General features: G+C 40.6%; 1 protein-coding gene across 1 annotated transcript in view; it reads right to left on the reverse strand.

The window, feature by feature from the left end:
• Positions 1–24,030, reverse strand: part of LOC145981250 (putative fatty acyl-CoA reductase CG5065) — a 44,377-nt gene that overhangs the window by 15,381 nt on the left and 4,966 nt on the right. Inside the window, exons 2-5 of the mRNA XM_083114401.1 lie at positions 20,182–20,398; positions 17,158–17,406; positions 3,936–4,081; positions 956–1,065 (exon numbers count right to left, since the gene is read on the reverse strand). Of these exons, the coding sequence (XP_082970527.1) occupies positions 956–1,065; positions 3,936–4,081; positions 17,158–17,406; positions 20,182–20,382 (706 nt within the window). The 5' untranslated portion in view covers positions 20,383–20,398. The remainder of the gene's footprint in view (positions 1–955; positions 1,066–3,935; positions 4,082–17,157; positions 17,407–20,181; positions 20,399–24,030) is intronic.

The following is a 24,030-nucleotide window of genomic DNA, read 5'->3' on the forward strand; positions in this document are numbered from 1 at the left end:
GTTGTCGAAACATGTCATTCTTTCCATGACAATGCCAGGCCTCACACGACCCATTTGACTCAAACTACACTGGCCAACTTGCACTGGGAGGTTTTACCACACGGTCCAGATTTAGCCCCCAGTGATTTCCACTTGTTTGGGGCTCTTAAAGAGCATTTGGGCGGGACGCACTTGAGGCAGATGAGGAACTCAAGAACGCTGTCCTGCAGTGGTTACGACACCAACTTACTTCTTTCTACGCCAAAGGCATCACGGAACTTCTACAACGATGGCAACGGTGTTTGGATGTTCAGGGGGGATACTGTAAAAAAAAACTGACATAGATTGGTGCTTCTATGTATATACGAGGTCTGTCTAGAAATAAAAGTCTTGGTCAACCTTGAACGACCCTTGTACACTAACCGTGAGTTGAAAAGCAAACAACCTCGACGTTCTGGTGTCCAAAGTGCTTTAACCCTTAATCAACTCACTTAAGTAGGACAAGACATGTAATCTTAACAACTTTCCTTCCAGTAAAAACAAGAAGTCACACAGTAAAAGCCAATTTGTTTGTGTAAAATTTGCACATATAATACCAAAGTTAAGACACAGAAAGTTGTCTCATTCTTGGTGCCACGTTGAGAAGTCTCGATTTTCACAAGAACGTCACGGTCCCTGTACAGTGGAATCCATGAGTATTACCGCGCACATTGTCCATGACTATTTGCATTAATTTTTCTGTTACATCCTATGTGTTTTTAAGCGATGGATTTTTATGTGTGCCGGTGCAGATGTTGTCAACAGCTTGTTTTGAGCTTTCTTTTAATTCTTGAAACTCTTATTGGGTCACGAACATGGTGATGGACAATTTACACGGTAATACTCACAGATCCCACTGTACCATCCCTAATACAAAGCATCATTGAGCAAAACATTGAGTTTATTGGATTATGTCAAGCATTGCAAAAACACGTACCTATGGAGGGTCTGAACACAGCAATGGGCAAAACACTGGAATACTCCTGTAAAATGCTTTCTGCCATCGCCTTAGAGTAAACATACGTGTTTGGCTTTCCCTGTATTAGCCTGTAAATATGAGGTATCAAATTATTACGAAACATGATGAAATTTACGATAAGAAAATATCACACGTTTTTATGTTAATATATGTGAATTGGATAATAATAATACGATACCAATTGATACTTTGCAGCACAAGTTTCAAAATACAGTTTCATCTTTTAATTATTTTATGCATTTCTTGAGATTTCAATCGCACACACACAACAACAATGTGCATTTACAGAAAATATTTTAAAATCATATCAAATCACTTCACTCATCTAGAAAAATATATCTTGACTGTTTGGTTTGTACTAGTACAACCAACAGGAATTTGTTTCGAGGTTATTTTGGAATGGAGGCTAAGGTCTCTCTTCACGTTCTTTACATGGTCCAAAAATTACTTGAAAGTTTAATATTATCAAGTTGCCTGCCCACGACATAATACTATGTTTTCAAATTACATCCAAGCAGGCATCCAACTATCAATGTATAAGACAAATTTAAACAAAGAAAAATTCAGTATAGTACCACTTGGTGTACTGCACCATCAGGACTCATGAACAATGTGTGGCTCATATAATTATGTCTGTATAAATTGAGTCCCTAGTCCATGACCCACATCCATGCCATTATTATTAATACTATTATAATATTACATCACAGTCCAAAGCCATTGTATGGTGCACGTGTAAATCTGCAATATTTCTACAATTATCTGCAATGTATATTAACCTTTAACATATTGTTACATTTATGATAATTTAATTTGATATACATTGAGTGCAGTCTGAAAGTTATGCGAAGTATTCTGCAAGACAAATAAGTACAATGATATACATATGTAGAAATATATTGTTGTGTGCTGTTTTTAAATTTAGAGAATTGAAATTTCCCTAAAACAATAAATGTATTGCTTCTTCGTATTGAAAACAATACAAACACGACAATTCCGACCCATGAGGTTCATATGTAATTTGCTTTGTGTGCATATAGTCGCACCTTATATCCCATGAGCCACAATTGAACCCAACCGCTATATACCCTACAGCATGTAGAAAAATACGTTACATTTAAACTATATGTGGGTCATGTACTTCTGAGAACAGACGTCTGCGAACAACATGATGGGTCTATAGACAGGCAACGTGTATATAACTTGGTTGTGCATATGGTGGTATATAAGCCAAGGGCCAGGAAAATATCAGCGCCACTAAATATACAAGAGAAAGTCAGTAAATATGTCACAGACAGGTTTTTGAGTAACAGATGAAGACGTAGTTTAGTATCGAACATGGCAATTCGGCAACATACTCGAGGAATTTTCTGTGCAACCGAAGAAGAACACGGCTTGGTTCGTTTCTGTTGGCAGAGATATCTTCTAAAGGTTGTTGGGGGGGGGGGGGGATCATTCTTAATGTTTACTGTCAGAAGTGTTCGTCACATAAATTAGTACACATTTGAGTTGATAAATTCTCTCAAGTTGCTTATAAGGTAGAGCGGGTCATTCCGTTGAGTTGGTACCAGATGTGCGGAGAGTGGAAAGTGTGATTCAATCTGACAGGCAGGTTAATATTAACATCGCTGCAACTGAAATTGTATTTTTTAAGGGCGCGAACCTCCTGAAAGAGCCCCTTCCACCCGCATACATTGAGGAATAGGCGCTTGATGCCCCCTTGCCTATAAATACATACCAGGGCGTAAGTTTTCTCCGTTTTTTTGTGCTCAATTTATTTAACTATTAGTTACAATATAATCCAATAATACAGTGCGTTCGTTTTGGCTCTGGGCCGAGATAGCGCGTGAACAACTTTGAATAACTCTCATAACACAGGTTAGTACTCGGTATGCAATAGAAATATAATCATCTACGTGCGTAAATAAGCGCGACGTTACGGGACGAAAATGCCGGCATCTGCGTCATGTCACGCGCTATCTCGGCCAAAACGAACGCACTGCATTATTGTATTACATTGTATTATGCAATATGTAATACAATGATATAATATGAAAACATAATACAATCTAGCCTACATGGTATAATATGTTAGGATTGCATAATTACTATTTGTTCTGGCATTCAAAAGTCAAAACAGACCTTTTTGGAAATTTAGATGTTCCACATGTTCTGGTATCTGGATAAGAATAATAAACCTAATATGCCCTTAAATATACCCCAGCCTCCATCATCAGAAAATATTTGGAATAGACCTTTATTGAAATTGTGAAGTTAAATTAGTTACTATTTTATATTATCATTTTAATATGAGTGTTTCACTTATTATTATTTATGAGTTGGTTAAAAATTTTGCTTAGTGTAAGTTAACATTTTGGCTAAGTTTTTAAACACGGTGTTTATTACACCCCCCCCACACACACACACACATATATATATATATATATATATATTGCTTTGTTGTCATAAATAGTTTTTGTTTGAGGAAATAGTGTTTTGTGTAATTAGCGAGTGTATTTGTCTAAAACTGAATTAATATTATTATAATATTTCTAAATTGTGGTTTGTTATATTGTAATGTTCTGTGTGTTTCACACTTGCATTGTGTTTATATATTACACGAATGTCTATATTTATTGTGTGTGTGTGCTATTGATATGGAAATATTCGAGTTCGTAAAATGTACTCACAATGGGTGCCAAGGTGAAGAAAAGGTTGAGAAGGGACTTTTTGGTATTCGCGGCACTGGTAAAGCGATGGGATAAATGCATCAATAATGGAGGGGATTGTCTAAAAGATAAGGGGATTGCTTTTTAAGTTTGCATTTGTTTTAGTGATTCTTTACGTAATCACTTGTGACTTATTTACTGACTTCTCAGTGTACGTTTGCACTCTTAATTGTAGTTATACTCCTAGAGACAAGTTTCTCATAACTTACGTCGGTGTCAATTCATTCACTCGGTCATCGCTCAAGGGATCCAGACATTTCATTACAGCTTTGTAGTTGCTTTCGGACGGGTAAAAACACTCCTGAATCAGCATGTGCTCGCAATGGGCGTAGGCAGTGGATACGTAGACGAATGCCTAAGGAAGAAACAAAGAAGTAGATAACTGTGCTTTGATGTACTCACGTCAGTGGCGTCTGGTTGCCTGGTTCACACTGATGGGTGAACACCTCAGCGTCACTTACCCCGTCTGAGATTTCTGGATAGAATTAGTGTAATTCGAAAGGTGAAATTGTTGCTATATTTTTTCACAAGGTAAATATTGATTTCTGTGACTTACAGGCAGTAAGTTACAGCAATTATTATTATTATTATTTTGCAGTAGTCTTCGGCACGTAAAACCATGGACCAGAGGTACCATGAAGGACTGTAGATTAAGCGGTCTCTGATTGATATCTGTGCATTGTGAAAAAGTGCAAAAAGGAAAGGAACTGTTAATCAACAAAGTGATAGATGTTTATTGAAAGGAAGCAATGCGAATCCAATTTCTGTCTAAATAGTAGACCCGAGTCTGAACTTGTATACAATGCCAAAATTCAATTTGAATTTTATGATTTGTAAAGTAGTAGTAGTAATAATAATAATAACAAAATTAATAGCAATAATAATAACAATAATAAAATTTTCTATGATCTGTCCCCTCCCCCTGAGAAAAAATCCTGCGGGCACACTTATTTGTGCACTACCTGTCCCGACGAAGTACAATGTTTTGGAAGGGACAATAATATCGCCAGTGCCCGACCCTGTGGTCGAGTGGTTAGCACATCGCGCTGCGACGCCAAGGGTCCCGGGTTCGAATCCCGGTCGGGCTTGGTTGTTTGTGAATGTCCATTCATCAATTTCATCATTTCATCACTCATCCCCATCTTCGCAAATTAGCCAAGAGGCACAAAACGCGAAGTAAAATAAACTAAATCAATCAATCAATCAAATATCGCCAGTATTATGTGTAACTGCGATGTTTTACTTTAGTTATGTAGACATCTTTTCCACAGACAACCTAAGTTTAATGGCACATAAGGATTCAGCGTACATCTATTTTTTTCCATTCTTAATGTATTTATTCAATTTAGTCATTATCACAGGGATCCTCGAAACCCCAATGAAATACAACTAGTTGTGACCAGGAAATTTACAAGAAAAAAAGTATTTCAAATCAGTGACATACATGAGCAGTAGCGGTGATTGGGTGCCAAACATGGGGTAACGAGGTGACAATTTACTTTCTCTCGGTAGACAAAGCGTAGCACTATGAGGTCAAAGGGTGGCGGTAAAGAGGGTGCAACTGCCCCCTAAACGCCGCCATTTTGCATGAGTTACGAGGGTCACTATTTATATTTTGAGCCTTGGCAACACTGATTGAAGTTAGGCGCGATTTGACGTTTGCACGGAATCGTCTGGCATTATTGACCATAACGTACTTCAAATGTTTTGTCAATAGCTTCATTTGTGTTGTGTATGTTGCCTTGGAGATTGCGCGACAACAATAAAATGGAATTAACTCGTGAACATTTTTGTGCGATGATTTTTTACGATTTTCGACGTGGATTATCAAGACAAGAGTGCATCGATCAACTTACTTCCACATTTGGCGATAAAGCCCCATCCTTTGCCACTGTGAAACGCTGGTACAACGAATTTAATCGTGGCCGCCATTCCCTCACCGACGAGATTCGCGAAGGTCGTCCAAAATCAGTTGATGTTCAAGAAAACATTGATCCTGTGCAAAACCTAATACTGCAAGATCGTCATGTGACATACTGTGAGATTGAGGCAACCATAGGCATTAGTTCCACCAGCATATACAGGGTGGGCCAAAAGTCAGGTGACAGCATTGTCATAGGAAAGGCTGGTGTGTTGGAGGTACACTTTGGCTACATATGATGTTTGGGGGGGAGGGGCAAATCCAAGGAAACATGTGACAACCCCGGCCGCCATCTTGGAATCCGCCATCTTGAACGAAACTTAGGTTTCTTAAATGGAACCATAGGGATGTGGCATATCATTTCCAATTGTTTTTTCGTCAGGAGTTCAATGCCGCAAACAGTTTTGTCCTAACTTGAACTTTTTCCTAATTATGGCCTGTTTTATCTTTGTAAGTATCACCGACTAAATAATGGTGCTGACGACCGAAGAACGTGTGTAGATCATCCTCATGTGTGGAAATCGGAGCTCGCGTGTGGTGGCCACAGAGTTTAATGCATTGCACCCCGATAGGGAGCCCATTTCCCACAATGGTGTGGCCAAACTCATCAGCAGATTCCGAAAGACGGGATCTGTGGCCGATAAAGCACGCAGTGGTCGCCCTAAAACGTCAACAGATGAGGCAACCACTGTCGCTGTCCTCGCATCCTTCTCCAAAAGCCCCCAACGTAGCACCAGACGTATCGTCCTTGAATCTGGAGTTAGCCGAACGTCCATACGGAGGATACTTGCCGTTAACAAGTGGCACCCATACAAAATTCAGATGCACCAGCATCTGACAGAGGGCGATCCTGACCGTCGGGTACAGTTTGCCGAATGGGCAACGGAGGAACTGCAGACCAACCCGGAACTCCCCTTGCAGGTGTTGTTCTCCGATGAGGCACTTTTTTACGTAAACGGAGAAGTGAACAAACAAAACCACCGTTACTGTAGTGACAACAACCCTCACTGGATTGATGAATCGCGGATGGTTGGTTCCGAGAAGGTTATGGTATGGTGTGGTATTTTTGGCACGAGGATCATTGGCCCATTTTTCATCTACGGCACGCTGAACACCGACCACTACCAACGACTGCTGGATGAGGAGATTTTTCCGTCGGTTTTGTCGGAGGACGGTTCATACCCAACGTTTTTCCAGCAGGATGGAGCCCCTCCCTACTACGGACATTGTGTACGGGACTACCTGGACCAGCAGTTCCCTGGGAAGTGGATCGGGCGTCGGGAACCGGTAGAATGACCACCACGGTAACCGGACCTCACGCCTCTCGACTTCTACCTGTGGGACCACCTCAAGGCCATGGTTTACGCCGTGAAAATCCAGAATTTTCAGCATCTGGTGAAGCGGATTGTGAATGCTTGTGCTGCTGTGCGTCCGGAGACATTGCTGGCTGTGCATGAGGACTGGAAGAGGCGTGTGGCACAAACCATTGTGCACGAGGGTGGTCATTTCGAGCATGTGTTGTGAGGAGACACAAAGAGGGAAAGACAGGACATAATTAGGAAAAGGTTCACGATAAGACAAAACTGTTTGCGGCACTGAACTCCTGACGAAAAAACAATTGGAAATCATATGTCACATGCCTATGGTTCCATTTAAGAAACCTAAGTTGCAATCAAGATGGCGGATTCCAAGATGGCGCCCGGGGTGGTCACATGTGTCCTTGGCTTTGCCCCACCCCTCAAACATCACACGTGGCCAAAGTGGACCTCCAACACACCAGCCTTTCCTATGACAATGCTGTCAACTGACTTTTGGCCCACCCTGTATAAAATATTACATGATCATTTAGCTGTGAGAAAGGTATGTTCTCGTTGGATCCCACACAATTTGACAAAAACTCAAAAAGACGCTCGCGTCAATTGGTGCAAACAAATGCTCAATAAATACAATCGTGCTGCTTCAAAAGACATACAGTATATAAGATTGTAACAGGTGACGAATCATGGATATATGCATATGAGCCGGAACGTAAACAGCAGTCGACTGTATGGGTGTTTCAAGATGAACCCAATCCAACAAAAGTGGTTCGCGCTCGAAGCACATCGAAACAAATGGTCGCCTGTTTTTTTTGGGAAAACTGGTCATGTGGCAACTGTGCCTTTAGAGGAACGTAGAAAGGTCAACTCTGAATGGTACGCAAGAATTTGTTTGCCAGAGGTCTTCGGTCAAATACGGAAAACAAACAAACGCCGTCGGATCATTCTTCATCAAGATAATGCCAGCTGTCACACATCTCGTCTAACAACCGACTTTATGAACAGTCAAAAAATCGAATTGTTGGGTCATCCGCCGTACAGTCCTGATTTGGCACCCAATGACTTCTTCTTGTTCCCGAATGTCAAGAATAAATTGCGTGGACAACGATTTTCGTCGGCGGAAGACGCCGTTGATGCGTTCAAAAACCATATTATGGAGGTGTCTCAAGAAGATTGGAAAAACTGCTTTGACAAATGGTTCGAACGAATGCAAAAGTGTATTGACCATAAAGGAGAATGCTTCGAAAAACAATAAAGCAGTTTTCAATGCCAAATTCCTGTTTTTTCATTGTTAGGCTCAAAATATAAATAGTGACCCTCGTACAAATGAATACGTGCAGCGAATAAGGAATTGAATTTACTGGTCCATGGCAAATAGGAGTTGAAAAAAATCAGATCTTGGTATCCCCTCAATACATTCGCAGAGTTGCTCATCATTGATATGAACAAGGGCGTCCCCAGATATTTTCTCGGGGGGGGCAAAGCAATAGAAACTGTGGCTTTGTCATAGTTTGACACCCTGTATACATATATATATATATATATATATATATATATATATATATATATATATATATATATATATATATATATATCTACAGGATGTTTCGTAAATTCGTTTACAACGCTTGGGAGGTGATTGTACGAGTGAAAATGAGGGGGAAAGTTCATGTAACGAAATTCCGGAAACGGCTTTGTTGCCGAGTTATTCACGTTTGAAAACGTGGGAAAATGATTTTCCGAAAGTGAATAATGGCAAAACGGGTGAAGAGAAGTCTTCGGTGTTGGGCGGTCCACTAATAAATTGGGTTCGCTCTTGTCAAGAAATCACGCGGCAGTGTTATGCAATGTCGGCGCAAGGGATTCCCCAAAGGACGCGAACGAAGATGTTGACGGGAGGGGGGTGGGGGTGCGTTCTGCGTGAGCTGGTATCGAAAAAATTAGCATGTGTTTATTTATTTTTATTTACTTATTTATTTACGACTTTGTTTACATGGCGAAGTTAAGGCATTAATGCCTTCTCTTCCACTTAACCATTAATTACAGGGATAATTTTTTTCTTTGCAGTAAATTGTATACAATTAAAAAATTAAAAAAGATAAATGAAAAATAAAATAATGAAAGAAAAGTAAAGTAGTGAAAGTAAAATGAAACTAAAAATGAAAGCAATACAGTTTGAATACGAGCAGTCAAGCCCTGGATTAACCATTAATTACGTACATTGCTCATTATTTTTACTAACACAATGAAAAAATGTAGCTTAGAAGAAATTAAAAATAAAAGCAATACAGTTTCTACATGCACACACACACACACAAACACACATTCACACACAAGTACCTACATAGAAAGCATATTTCGTGGGCTAAATGTATAACGTATTTCTTTCTGGGAATTTAATCTAGGTCCAATTGTTTAGCATGTATAATTTTAATTGTCTTTTGAATGTTACAATTGAGGAGGAGGCTTGGATTTCGGGGGGCAGTCTGTTCCAGTGTCCTGCAGAAGTAACGGTAAACGAATTGGCGTAGAAGTTAGATCTGTGGATAGGGATGGATAACAGAGATTTTTCACGTGATCTGGTGTTGCGGGAGTGAAAGTCCGAAAGATATTGAAACCGCCCGGAAAGGTATTTTGGATCTTTTATTTCTAGGGCTTTGTACAGTAGGACAAGGTTGTGGTAAATCCGTTTATCACTTAATTTCAGCCACTCGACCTTCGCATAATACGGTGTCAAATGTTCTGAATATTTTATGTCGAAAACGAAGCGGACACAGGCGTTCTGGATTCGCTGAAGGCGTTTAGCTTGCTCGCAATTAACGTCCGAGTAAACAGTGTCACAGTAATCAATAATAGGGAAAACAAGAGATTGGACAAGTTTGGTTTTTATACGTTCGGGGAGGAAGTTTTTAAGCCGGTAAAGAGAGTGTAGTGCACCGAAAGCTCTTTTACGCACGGAGTTTACGTGTTCTCTCCAGGTAAGATTATTGTTTAGCGTAATTCCCAGATTTTTAACCGTGGTAGAGAGAGGCAAGTGTTTATCGTTGACCGTAAGATTAGGGAGATTTAATTCGTCAATTCTGTTCAGAATCTTTGCGGAGCCTACGAGCATACACTGGGTTTTGGTCGGGTTGACGTGCAAGCCGTGGTCTACAGACCACTTGTTGATTTTTTTCAGGTCGTTGTTTACACGTTCGGTTGCGTTCAATATTTCTTGAGGAGGGAAAGAAAAGTATAATTGAAAGTCGTCGGCGTAGATGTGATACCTACAGTGATTAAGCACCGACGGGAGGTCGTTAATATACAGTGTAAACAGGAGGGGGCCCAGTACGGTGCCTTGAGGGACGCCACAGGGGATGCTTTTCCAGGATGATCTTCGATGTTATATGATACGTGAATTAAATCATGATAGGAAATCCCAGGTACCGGAATTTGGCCGTGGCTCGTTACGCGATTTTCGTCCGAGACCAGAATGACGTCAAGCCAGGAGTCTGAAGTGGCCGTGTGGTGGGTTGGGTTTAGGTGACAGATTGTAAGATTTAAGGCCGAGAACGTATCGCGGAATTGCATAGCCTCCTCTTTGGTGGTACACAGGTCGACATTCATGTCTCCCAAAACAATTGCGTGAGAATATTTTGGTAGAAATGTTGCGATATCGTTTTCGAAGTTTTCGAGGCGAGTGGTAGGTGGTCGATAGACTACGGCAAGGAGGAGTTTCTGTTGACAGACGGTAGTTTCCATAATTATATATTCGGAAGATCGGTCGTAGTCGCCGGGTGATTCCGAAAGGATTTTGGCAGGAATATCTTCGCGTAGATAAATTGCCACTCCCCCGCCCCTCTTCCCGATCATGTCTCTTCTGAACAGACGAAAACCTGGAAGGTGCACCAGTTCACTCGAAAGGCTCTCCTTCAGCCACGTTTCCGACACGAGCAGAGCATGCACGTGTTTGTTTATTTCGGCAATATTTTGGACTTCAAGGAGATGCGCGAGAATGCTTAATGCATTGACGTGGATGACGTTGAGACTGCCCGAGGGGAGGTTCAGCTGCGGCCCAGAAGGTGGGTCGCCCATTTGTGGCACCGGGGTTGGGGAGCGAAGGTCGTTGTCGCTTGCTGGGGAAATGCAGTTATTTCTTAATTGACTGAAAAATGCCGACGTCGGTGTTGCCGGGAGGTTGCCGGCGGGCAAACAGTTTGAGGGGTTGGTAAGCGAGTTTACGGTCTGCCGCTGGAAGGGGGTAGGGGCGAGGTTAATGGCAACTGAAGAGGAGGGGGGCAGGTTTTCAAGTTCTACAGAGGCACCAATGGCACCAAAAATCAAAGAACATTTCCTGAGCGAAGGGCACCATGACGTCAAAACAAAAAAAAATGGACTGTCATAGGTTGCATACCCTGAAGGGCAGATGGGTGTCCGTGTGATCTGACGTTAAGTACCATATTTTCCGCTAGGGGCGCCAACAGTGTAGGTTTCCTCATGAAGGAGCGCACGTGTCTGTGCCATTCGTGCTTCAGGTGCTGTGACAGCAGCAGGTTGTTAAACATTCACGGTTGAATGGAAAGACGTGAGGTTCTTGGACAGTAGTGTTGGGCAAACATTTGACCTAGTGAGTGTTAACGGCCATAAACACTTGTAGCCGGTGTAAGGGATGGCTGCATACACGTCCCAAGAGCTGGCGGACATGCATCTGATTTATGGGGAGGCTGGAGCTAATAGCCGTGCTGCAAGGCGTCTGTTTGGGGCACGTTTTCCAAATATGGTGTTACCATCGCACACCTTATTTCAAACTGTAGACACTCGACTTCGGGAAACAGCATCAGTGTTGCCACCTCGTCGAGAAGTTGGACGACCGCGAAGTGTGCGAACACGACGGTTTGTGGAAGATGTGCTAATTGCAGTGATGGATTATCCAGACACCAGTACGCGCGCACTAGCCCACGAACGAAACACCTCCCATGTGAATGTGTGGCGAGTCCTGGCAGAAGAGGGGATGCACCCGTACAAATTGAAGAAAGTGCAAGACCTTTTACCTCGGGACTTTGGCCCACGTGAGGACTTCTGCCAATGGTTTGTTCATCAGATTGAAACAATCCCCAATTTTCTGAATACGGTACTATGGACTGATGAGGCTATCTTCACGAAAACTGGTGTGTTCAATAGTAAAAACAGTCATGTGTGGGAACATGAAAATCCACATGCACTGCTAGTGGCACATCATCAGCACAGATTTGCAGTGAATGTGTGGTGCGGGATACTGCATGACCATTTGATTGGACCGTACATTCTCCCTGTTCGCCTATGTGGACCCACTTATCAAGCATTTCTCAGTGAGGTTTTGCCTGCACTACTAGAGGACGTGCCCTTGGCACTGAGACAAAGACTGTGGTTTCAACATGACGGTGCACCCCCACATTTCGATCGGAATGTGTGCCATTTCCTCAATACCGTATTCCACAACCAGTTAATTGGCAGGGGAGGGCCTGTGCCATGGCCACCTAGATCGCCTGATATTACGCCCCTGGATTTCTTCCTCTGGGGGAGAGATGAAACGCCTCGTTTACGAAACACCAGTCGTGTCAGCCGAGGACCTCGTTGCCCGTATCAATGTAGCTGTCAGCATCGATAGCAGAAACGCCGGGGTTGTTGGTTCGCACTAGACAATCCTTGATTCGCCGTTGTCGCCTCTGCTTGGAAGTACATGGTGGACACTTTGAAAACCTTCACATCTCCATTAAGCATACTGTGTGCCCTTCATGGTATAGTGCTGGTCCCCAAAGAAACCTCACTTTACTTCAAAGAAAGTTCCGAAAGATCAGTTTTCCCCCTTACAACAATATATCAGGTCCACGTGGAGTCCAATAAATCCTCCCCTGAAACCTTTCCCACCAATAGCGTTCGTCCAAGAGATGACAGCTCTCATCAAGTCCACGTGGACTAAATGAGATGTTGCTAATTCAGTTTCATAGAGATTTTTGAACACGAGGTTGCGGTTCTCTATCTTTGTTAGGTTGTGTTATTGTGTTTTGCTATTTTTCTATGCAATATGAAGACCTTGGGAGTAAAACGTCACAGTGAATGAATGGATGTCTAAACTCTGCAGGTAAAAGTGACAACAGCGCTTTGCCGAAAAACAGGTGGTGCCTCGAAACCAGATACGGTTCCGGTCAGCTTCCTCTGGGGTTATGTCAAAGATGCCGAACTGCTGCTACGTTCAGGACTTGGGGTATATGCAACCTATGACAGTTCATTTTTTTTCGTTTTTACGTCATGGTGCCCTTCGCTCAAGGAAATTTTCTTTGTTTTTCGGTGCCATTCAACACATGCCAATTTTCGTCGATACCAGCTCACGCAGAACGCACACCAACCCCACTCCCGTCAACATCTTCGTTCGCGTCCTTTGGGGAATCCCTTGCGCCGACATTGCACAACATTGCCGCGTGATTTTTTGACAAGAGCGTACCCAATTTCTTAGTGGACCGCCCAACACCGACGACTTGTCTCCACCCGTTTTGCCATTATTTAATTCGGAAAATCATTTTCCCACGTTTCAAACGTAAATATCTCGGAAACAAAGCCGTTTCCGGAATTTCCTTACATGAACTTTCCACCTTATTTTCACTCGTACAATCACCTCCCAAGCGTTGTAAACGAACTTACGAAACACCCTGTATATATTGTGTATGTATGTATGTATATATATATATATATATATATATATATATATATATATATATATATATATCGTCGATGTTTTCACGAACTGGCGAATTTGTCAACTCCCCTGCATCACGAACCGGCGAATGTGCAAAATATTGATTTTGAGAAAAACGAAGTTGAAAGTAGCCAATTTTGCGTTACTTGCGAATCATTGAAAAAAATATTCAAGCTAAACTATATTTTGAGATAACAATAAATGCTGTGTGAGAAGGTAGTTCACATGAGAAAGAACACCGTAGAAAGAATTTTAATGAACAATAAATGAACAAAGGATTTCATTGAATCTATTCGTCAGTTCGTGAAAACAAAAAAAATATTTTTCGAATATTTTTTAGCTTGATTCGTCATTGTAATTTTCACTAAAACTGCGAATTCTACAGTTCAAGGCTAAAACTTTCAACTTATTTATTGGATATTTATACAGAGTTAAATATTAGGCAAATCCTTAATGCACTAATCATAACATACACCATAACAGTTTAATACGTAACAGTGAGAAACAGAGAAATTCACACAATACTAGACGTGCCCGCAAATAAATTTCAAGACTAATAAAATTCAGGAAGTAAAATGTAAGGAACAAAATAGTAATACATTGACCAACACTAGTCTGTTATCAAATACAAAGTTAATAGACGCAAAATGGTTGTACAATTAGTGAGGTAATCTGACATAAAAGTCTTTATAATCAGGCTGAGAAATTACTGATATTTCTCCTTGACATAATGACAGCAAGTCCTGGTATTTTTTCATAGTCCGTTTTGGCTTTGAAGTAAAAGCCCTTGGTGGTAAATTGTCCTCTTTAGCACTGCGTGGATTAGGAAGTGATATACTTGAGTGTGTGTTTAGGTTATGCGATGCTTTTATAAATATATTGGGACAACCATTGCGCACTTGGATTTGCATGACTTTTGTCCAGTCCACGGGTTGACCCTCATTTGTTGTTCTAACTTTTAGGATACGTAGGTACTGCGAATATTGTTTCCAATCTAAGACGTCTTTAGTATGCAACTCTTGAACAGCATATGGTTGTTTCTTTCTTGCCATCCTGATTACCGGGATGAGTTGGGCAGGGATGAAGATATCTTCACTCCGTCGAAGTGCGTTTTCAATTGTACTGTGAATAGCATCACCTTCACTTTGTCCGTGACTCGTTTCGAAGAAGAAAACATGTATGGTGTTGATGTTTTGTGCTTCATTGTTTAAAAAAATAAACGAACATAGAAGGCAGGATACTGTTTTTGTTCTGAGATGCACATCCATCGGCGAAGAACGATACCTGTTTTATACCTTGTTCATCTTTCATCAGCAGAAACTTCTGACCTCTTTTCGCTAATCCTTCGTGCCAAACGTAGCAATGACCGCTTTTACTAGCTAATTCATAAATTGTAAAATTGTAGGCTGATATTTGTTTTTGTAATGCAGTTCAGTTCGTTTGCTCTGTGGTAGATTTCTGACTTGCTCCATGTCAAAGCAAGCAGCCACGAACTCCTGTGGATTTTTAATTTGCACCTTTAATTTCCCTCACCTTCTGTTTTTTCTGTACGTGCCTGTTATATTTTTTAATCAAGTCAGAATGATTAGATAAACAATTAGCTGATTTCAATGAGTTGTACGTCTTACACAAACCACAAAGATCTTTTTTGGAGAAAGAAATTTTACATTTTTTCTTACTTTTAACTTTTCGGAAACCCTTCGCTTTACTGGAGTAACATCCTCCTTTTGAGAACCATCTACTTTAAATCTGTGTGGCTTGATCCCGGAGGGTTGTTGTTCTCTTGTACACTAACACGTCTGTTGTGCTCGGCGCAATCCAATATGAAGTGATTGTAACAAACCAAATCCTGACACGTTACGCATGCAGAAAATGTTTCTTCTTCACCATACAGCGTGAACATTCCTCGGTGAGGAATGTACGGACGATTCATTATCACTGGAAGATATAAGAAAATCAGGATCCTTGTCCTCATCATCCGCTAACGTTTCTGAAGAACTGTCAACGTCACTAACTACTGCACTCGAGTCATTGATCACACCACCTGAGCTCTTGTTTGGCACTGACAGAGGAAGTTCATCACCTGTATCACCACTTTCAGAATCTTCTTCCATCCCGATCACAACACCTTCATAATAAATTTTCTTAGGATCCCACCACATTTTTACTTTCGCTCCATATTGCAACTTCTTCATTCCATGAAGGAGTGTAAGTTCTTGGCTTCTGACGATGTTAGTACTGCCATCAGTCCACTTCACAAGCACGTCCTTATTCATATGTTCTGAATAATTACACAACGAGCCACACCACTAGAAGGCAATTCTTCAAAATAATATCAAAGAAATATGGCATTTCTTTTATAAACCATTCGAAATAATTTAGTTGCGAGAAGTAAACCAGATGATTGCCAATTTCACTGAAAGTCTCAAAATGTAGACTGTACACTGTTCCAATAGAAACACAAACAACTGTGCCTTACATGTTTTCTGATATCTTACAAATGGGTTATATTTCTTATGAAAAAAATGAAATATAAAACGTTTTATTACAGCGGCATCTCTTAGGCAAAATGTAGTCGAACTGACACATTCTGAATGCATTGTAAAATGATATCATGTTTTTCTCCACGAAGCGGCGAATTTCATATTCGTCGGTTCGTGAAATTATCACAATACTAGTTTTCATATTCGTCAAAACGTTGTCCATCTTTATCTCCTAAGCAATATTTAATAGAAACTTGAAACTTTGTGAGAGCAAAGTACAAGTTGTTCCAACATATACAGCGTCAAAAACTCAAAATGTCAAATTTCCACATTCGCCGGTTCGTGATGCAGGGGAGTTGACATATTCGCCAGTTCGTGAAAACATCGACGATATATATATATATATACAGGGTGTTTCAAAAGTAATAGCGCAAACTAACACAGGTGAAAGTACACGATAATAGAAGCCAAAAAGTCTCAGTAAACATGCTAATAATGTGTGCGAATGTGTGGGTACAAGATGGCTTGTAATGTTTGATTGCAACGCCACCTCTCGGAAATGTTCTGTTTGATTACAACGCCACATCTCGGAAATGTTCTGTTTTGTAATCAAAGAGCAAACGTTGACCGCGCAAGGAGTAAAGCACTCGGTGTTTTCAAAAGGCAATCAGAGCCGGCATATATGCGCACAATTTGCATAACTGCATACTTAACATATTAATTCATGTAGGACATGAAGCTGTAAGCTGTTTTTATAGTTAGATAGTGTAAAATAGACTGTAAACTTAAATGTAACCTTACTTCAAATAATCATAATGACAATAATAATAGCTGTTGTAATTTACGGTCCGTAAGTCACATAAAACAATATTTTGTAATCAAATATCGCTACAATTTTACCATTCGAATTACATTAACTCTTTCCAGAAATCTCAGGACGGGCAAGTGCCCCTCCTGGCACCCACTGCGGACGCCTTTCGTGTACGTTGCTAAACTTACCTTTAGGTTCCGCATGCACTTCGCCAACTCCAGCAATTCCTTTGTTCCTCTGACGTTTACCTCCAACGCTCTCTTCAAATTTTCATTGAACCTCACCGTGGCGGCCGAGTGGAAAACAACGGACACCTTTTCTGCCAACAATCGTCGATCGTCTTCGCTTATGCCAAGTCCGATAGCACCGATGTCTCCGTTCATGGGCACTATCTTCTCCAAGGCCTTTGGGTTCCTTTCCCTCAACTTCTGAAACAACTGCAGAAACAATATGAAAATTAACTTGAAGTTGTGAATGGTGCGATATTTTCAAATCAGATAGTACTTGACACTGAAGCATTACATGTAACTTTTTGGTTAGCTCTTGCGATTACAATGTATAATACAGCACGAAAGGCACGTCGAGTTATACCATCTATGGCGAGAGCATGGTGTTTGCAATTGAAACAACTAAAATATTCTTCCATACGTGTACTAAGCTAAGCGTCAAGTCAACTTTGCAGCATGTTTTCGCATATGTAGATCCAAACGTGCGCACAGAATATAGTTCCACTGAGACGGGTTCTATTCCGACATAACTGCATACTTGCAACAAAACAGTTATTTAATTTGTACAATACAGACAAAATAATACATCCATTAGCAGGTATGTACTTGATCGATTGCAATCACTGTGCAGACGAACTAGGATCCGCAGATTCGCCAACTGGGGTTTGTATTGCGCTGAAGAATCGCTGAAGATCAAGAGCGAGTCGAGCAAGACTGAATACGTTGCAGAGCGCGTGAAATCCGCGATACCAATGTTGCACATCCCACTATTTTAACCCTATGTATATTGTGATTGATTAATAATGGTGCTATACAGCGGCGAGAATGGCTGAATCGAGGTCTCCTGTTCAGCGCGCGGTTTTACCCGAGTGGTATTTTGGGCTTCATCCGAAGGGAAAAGCTCTTCAAATCAAGCAAGTTGTTTTAAATGCATAATCCTCCTTACGACAACATGATCAAAGTAAAACAGGGCGTGAGGTGATTTGCCGTCAATGCGCGCACGAACTGTATCACGGGTGCTGAATGATTTGCGGTTTAAGTTTAGGAAGAGGACACGATTGTTCGTTGTTTGACGACAACTCCGCGGTATTAAAAGATATCGCCGTGATAAAAAACATGTTTATTATTTGGACGATACATGCTTTAACTTGGAGGGGGCGGGGGGGGGGGGCGTACATTGAACCAAACATTGAAGGACACCACCGTGCAAAACCACCGCCAGGGCTGAAGAAACCGACGAGAAAAGAAGAGAGGAAGGGGGAGGCTTATTGTTTCATCCACTGGCGGCAATGACGTCTTTGTTGAAGGTGCATATTTACTGTTCCGTGCAAAGAAAGGGTGATTATCAGCAAGAAATGGACAGACCAAGATTTGAATCCTGGTTTAGTGAAGTGATTCATAAATTGAAACCCAAGTAATAGCAGCAGACAATGCACCTGATTGTCACCAATAACAAATCATGCTTCTTTTTTTTTCTGGTATAACTTGAAGTGCGTGTGTCTTACAGTGACGGATGTATTGCGAACGAAGCAACGAAGTTTTTCATAAATGTACTTTTTTCTAAACCAAAAACAATAATTTGTCATTAAATTCAAGAGGGGCCTATCGTTGTTTTCTTTTATCTTTGTTTATTTTTCTTTCTGCGTGCTCGAAATATACACACACGCTCTCATGTTTAGAAGTTATTTCGCATTTATTAAGTAATAACACATTTATTAAATAATCTATACGCAGAGTACTTCTAAAATTTTATGTTTCAGGAGACAAAAAGAAGCAAAAATACATTCTGCTTGACATGCATGAGGGTTTTGATGTATTGTACGGTTGGCAATACTGTGAATTTTCTCGGTGTCTGCGATGTAAGCAGCTCGGCGGTTGAGGCAAGACTGGCACGGAACATTCTGAGCTCAGTTCTCGAGCGGATTGATACATAAAACCTGCTGCAGACTTAGCTTGACGCTTGGCTTATATACATTATAAAGTATGTACATAAGCAGCGCAATTGATTTGTACCTAAAACCATTTAATACGAAACGTTATTCCCCTCGGTTGAATAGTTATCGGCTTTTAAAAATGTGAAGTGATGCATTGCTTACATCTCACGGGGCCGCCATTCCAGCTGCTCGTGACCTAGAGGTCGCTTCTGATTTGTTATGCTGCGAAAAATGCTACGGAAATTGGAGCTATCCTGTCGTTGAGAAATGTCATGAAATATGCCTGCCGTGACATCTGAAAATGTAAGATTTTTCACTATACACAGTAGCATTTTGGTCAGGGCATAAATGTTAAGAAAAATGATTTCGTCTAAAGCGGACCTAATTGTGAAGTCTCAACAGATAACTTTTTCAGAACGCTTCTTAATGTTTCTAGATTTTTGCTGGAATACAACCCACACGCCAACTGAATAATGAATTGTAACTTGGAAAGTTAATTGAAATGTAGTAACCGAATTACCTTTGTGTACACTAACAGGAAGTCCACATGTGGTCACTTACCTCACACGGGACTCTTGGATGCCGTAGTGGTAAAGACTTCGCCTTGCAGTCAAGAGTTTCCGGGTTCGATACCCGGTGGAGCCACATAAGTTGTTCGGATCCCACTTTAAATCAGGGTTGATAAAGGTGAAGGAATTTTAAATAAATTCAATTCCGGTCCAGGAGAGAAAATCAGCAAGCGTAAATGGGTTCTGGACCGTAAAGAACCTTTTTATCTCTAAAGTATTTCAATTCGGTCCAGGAACCTTTTTACCAGATCAATTTAAATTCGGTCCAGGGACCTTTTTTCAATTAAACAATACGCAACTAGGACAGAATCTAAATTGTGCGAGAAAAAAAAGTTCCGATCCAGCGGAACCCAATAGAACCTATTATAATTTATGGATTCCTGTACTTTTAACAACACTGCTTTAAACTGTATGTCAAGTCCCGATTAGCCTATCTGTGCATAAAGCGGAATTAAAACAAAAGCTCAATCAATCAAACTTACCTCACAGTCTTTTATTTCCCTCAGGCGCTCGTGAATAGGTTGTCCTTGCTTTGTCCTTACGATTGCGTAGACGCATTCGAGTCCTGGACAAGCCCTCAGGAGCTTTTCCACAAGGACTTTTCCCAGGAAGCCAGTCATCCCGGTCACCAAAACGCTTCGACCATCGTAGAATTCGGGGATGCTTGTAGTTCCATTTTCCATAACTTTTTTCTTAGGCCTGAAGATGAAAAAAAAACAGCTACGTTAACATTAGTTGAAATAAATGTTTTTTTTCATTAAGAGCGCTCGAACTTTGAAATGAAATAAAACAAATTGTGTAAGTGATATCACCATGCTTGTACTTTTATTTTGAAGCCAATTTTATGACATTATGTTTTAAAAATTATATCAGTCAAATGGCCGCACAAAAGTGGCTCAATTTCACCAATGACGCGAGTTATGTTGGCCTAGATTGGATGGGATGGATCTGAGAAACGTGTGGTTGCAACAGGACGTCATACTGCACGCGATACATTGACTTTGTTGCATGAGAAGTTCGAAGGCTTCCTTATATCACGAGGTGGCGACATCAGCTGGCCTCCCAGATCCTGTGATTTAACGCCATTAGATTTTTTTGTGGGGCTACGTGAAATGTAGGGTCTATGCCGAGAAACCACAAAGGATTGCCGCCCTCAAGGCCCACAAAACTCGCGTCATTGGTGAAACTGAGTCACTTTTGTGCGAGAATGTAATCAAAAATTGGATCTCCAGTATTCGTATCACCCAGCGGAGACGCAGCGGCCATTTGGCTGATATAGTCTTTAAAACATAATGTCATCAAATTGGCTTCAAAATAAAAGTACAAGTATGGTGATATCACTTACACAATTCGTTTTATTTCATTTCAAAGTTCGAGCGCTCTTTATGAAAAACCCTTTAGTTGTGTGTCGAAGCAGAACACTTCCTCTAAACGCACGGCCATGAATTGCGCTGGTGCCATGTATGGGAAAAGCAAAGCGAGAGAGGGACAAAAGACCCTGGTTCCCGCGCACTGTGTGGCAACGTCAACCGGGTTGCGTTGCCGAGTTCCTCAGACCGACCTCTCTCCGGGGCACTTTTGTGTCATCCCTGACCTTTCGATCAAATACTGTCAGTTTGTATCACAAGGATTACAAAGACCAACTCTACAACGAGATCTTTCATTCTCTTAAACCTCCGAACGCACGGGGTTGTGTTCCGACGTGGCAACAGCGCGAACTTCCGCCACCCGCCTAATTTCATGGCCCTGCGTTTAGTTGGTATTTCTCATCAATGAACTACACAGGATTTTCCGACGGGAGAAAGACTGAAATTGGAGTCTTGTATTTATAGAATAAGCTGGAAGGATTTCCAAATACATACGGATAAAATTGGTTCCTAGAAAGATAGATAACAGACGTGAGAGGACTCAATGCATTGACTAGGGGTAAAATTTTGAAAATCTTGACATTCAATTGTAACAGAGGTTATGTAAAAATTGTGCTATTAGTTCAAATGACATTACTACCCCTGCACAGTGGTCCAAGTGACTGCAAAACCTGGCCAAAATTTCAAAATGGAATTGCGAAAGTAGGTTTCGTACCCTTATAATTGAGAATAAGGTGCGGTGTTGTTTTGCACGACTTTGATTTCGTGTTTGTTCGCACGGTTTCTTATCTCATGGCAATCAGGGTGTTGTTTGGCACGACTTTGATTTCGTGTTTGTTCGCACGGTTTCTTATCTCATGGCAATCAGGGTGTTGTTTTGCACGACTTTGATTTCGTGTTTGTTCGCACGGTTTCTTATCTCATCGCAATCAGGGTGTTGTTTGGCACGGCTGCACCAGGCGAACAGAAAGCATAGAGGAATTAGAGATGAATGGAAGATATTCGCCGCCAGATCAGGATGTGTTCATCTCTGTTGTTGATACCTAGGGAAAGTATTAGTGATGGATGGCTGATCGTTATGGAAGATGGTCCAACGGGAGAGAAAATTGATCTGTTTATCGATTAGTACAACAATGGCTAGAAAACCCAAACATTCCGTTAGAGACATGGAACTACTACGATCAGAGACACAGAACCAACAATGTGATCTTAAAATCTGTTTGACAAGTTTGTGCTACGTGCAAAAGTTATGTTAGTGTTTCTTATAAGATTTGTTCTTCTTGGAACAATACATTGAAAAGAAAATATAAATAAATCTGTTTTTAACATTCAATTTTGTTATTTATTTTTCTAAGTCGTTTTCCTTTCCAAATTGTATAACAGTGTTCATTAATGCTTTGCATCGAAGGGCTTATTAGTGTCTTTATTTCGTTTTCGTTTGTGGTTATTTTCATTCTACATTTATTTTGATTTTCATTCGATTAATCTCTAATTCCTCTATGCTTTCTGTTCGCCTGGTGCAGCCGTGCGAAACAACACCCTGATTGCGATGAGACAAGAAACCGTCCGAACAAACACGAAATCAAAGTCGTGCGAAACAACACGCAATCGAGAGAAAAAGGTCCCTTCTATTGAAAACTACCTGATGTTACACAATAAGTGTCACCCTCAGTTGGCTAGCAACGCTTGAAGTGTGGGTATGATGTCATCTTGTTTAGTTTCTTGCAGAAAGAACTTTTCCACGTAGTTAGTTTTGTGTCTTTATAAACATTTATCGGATGCCAATTGCGGTGTGAAACTTATTTTTGTTAGTTCTAAACTTTAATTATAAGGAGATACTATTGTCATCTGGTTTAATCAAGTATTAAATTGATAACGTGCCGGAACTCAAGTTAGTGCAAAAAGCCACAGATTTCTTCTTTTTCGATACTTCTCGTCGAGTTACAAAACGACTCAAACAAGCTCAACCATCTTATGTTAGAATTATGTTTCTAGTTTCAGGGCCCATAAGTAGTTTTTGCAGATTCCAGATTCTTCTTAAGTTGGGATTAGTGTTGCCCACGAGACGAGACTTTGGCCTGTCTCGTCTCGGGGAGTCTCGTGGAAATGCTGTCTCGTCTCGAAAATATTCGTTTGTCTTATGACACATGGTCAATCTCGTCTCGTCTCGAATTTTTAAAAGCCTGTCCCGTCTCGTCTCGTGGGCAACACTAGTTGGGATGGACATCCGGGCAATTTCAATGTAAGCTGAGGCCAAGGAAGAGGGATTTCAAGACCCAGACATTTTCTTCACATCCCTTAAGATACACTATGACTCAGTAACAGTTACACATTTAAAAAAGTAACTCAGTAACATTTACTCATTTAAAAAAGGAACTCAGTAACAGTTACTCGTTTAAAAAAGTAGCTCAGTAACAGTTACTCATTTGAAAAAAGTAACTCAGTAACAGTTACTCATTTGAAAAAGTAACTCAGTAACAGTTACTCATTTAAAAAAAGTAACTCAGTAACATTTACTCATTTAAAAAAGGAACTCAGTAACAGTTACTCGTTTAAAAAAGTAGCTCAGTAACATTTACTCATTTAAAAAAGTAACTCAGTAACAGTTACTCGTTTAAAAAAGTAGCTCAGTAACAGTTACTCATTTAAAAAAAGTAACTCAGTAACATTTACTCATTTGAAAAAGTAACTCAGTAACAGTTACTCATTTAAAAAAGTAACTCAGTAACATTTACTCATTTAAAAAAGGAACTCAGTAACAGTTACTCATTTAAAAATTAACTCAGTAACAGTTACTCGTTTAAAAAAGTAGCTCAGTAACAGTTACTCATTTGAAAAAGTAACTCAGTAACAGTTACTCGTTTAAAAAAGTAACTCAGTAACAGTTACTCATTTTAAAAAAGTAACTCAGTAACATTTACTCATTTAAAAAGGAACTCAGTAACAGTTACTCGTTTAAAAAAG

The sequence above is a fragment of the Lepisma saccharinum genome, chromosome 29 (assembly GCF_977018435.1).
Source record: "Lepisma saccharinum chromosome 29, izLepSacc3.1, whole genome shotgun sequence".
Classification (NCBI taxonomy): domain Eukaryota; kingdom Metazoa; phylum Arthropoda; class Insecta; order Zygentoma; family Lepismatidae; genus Lepisma; species Lepisma saccharinum.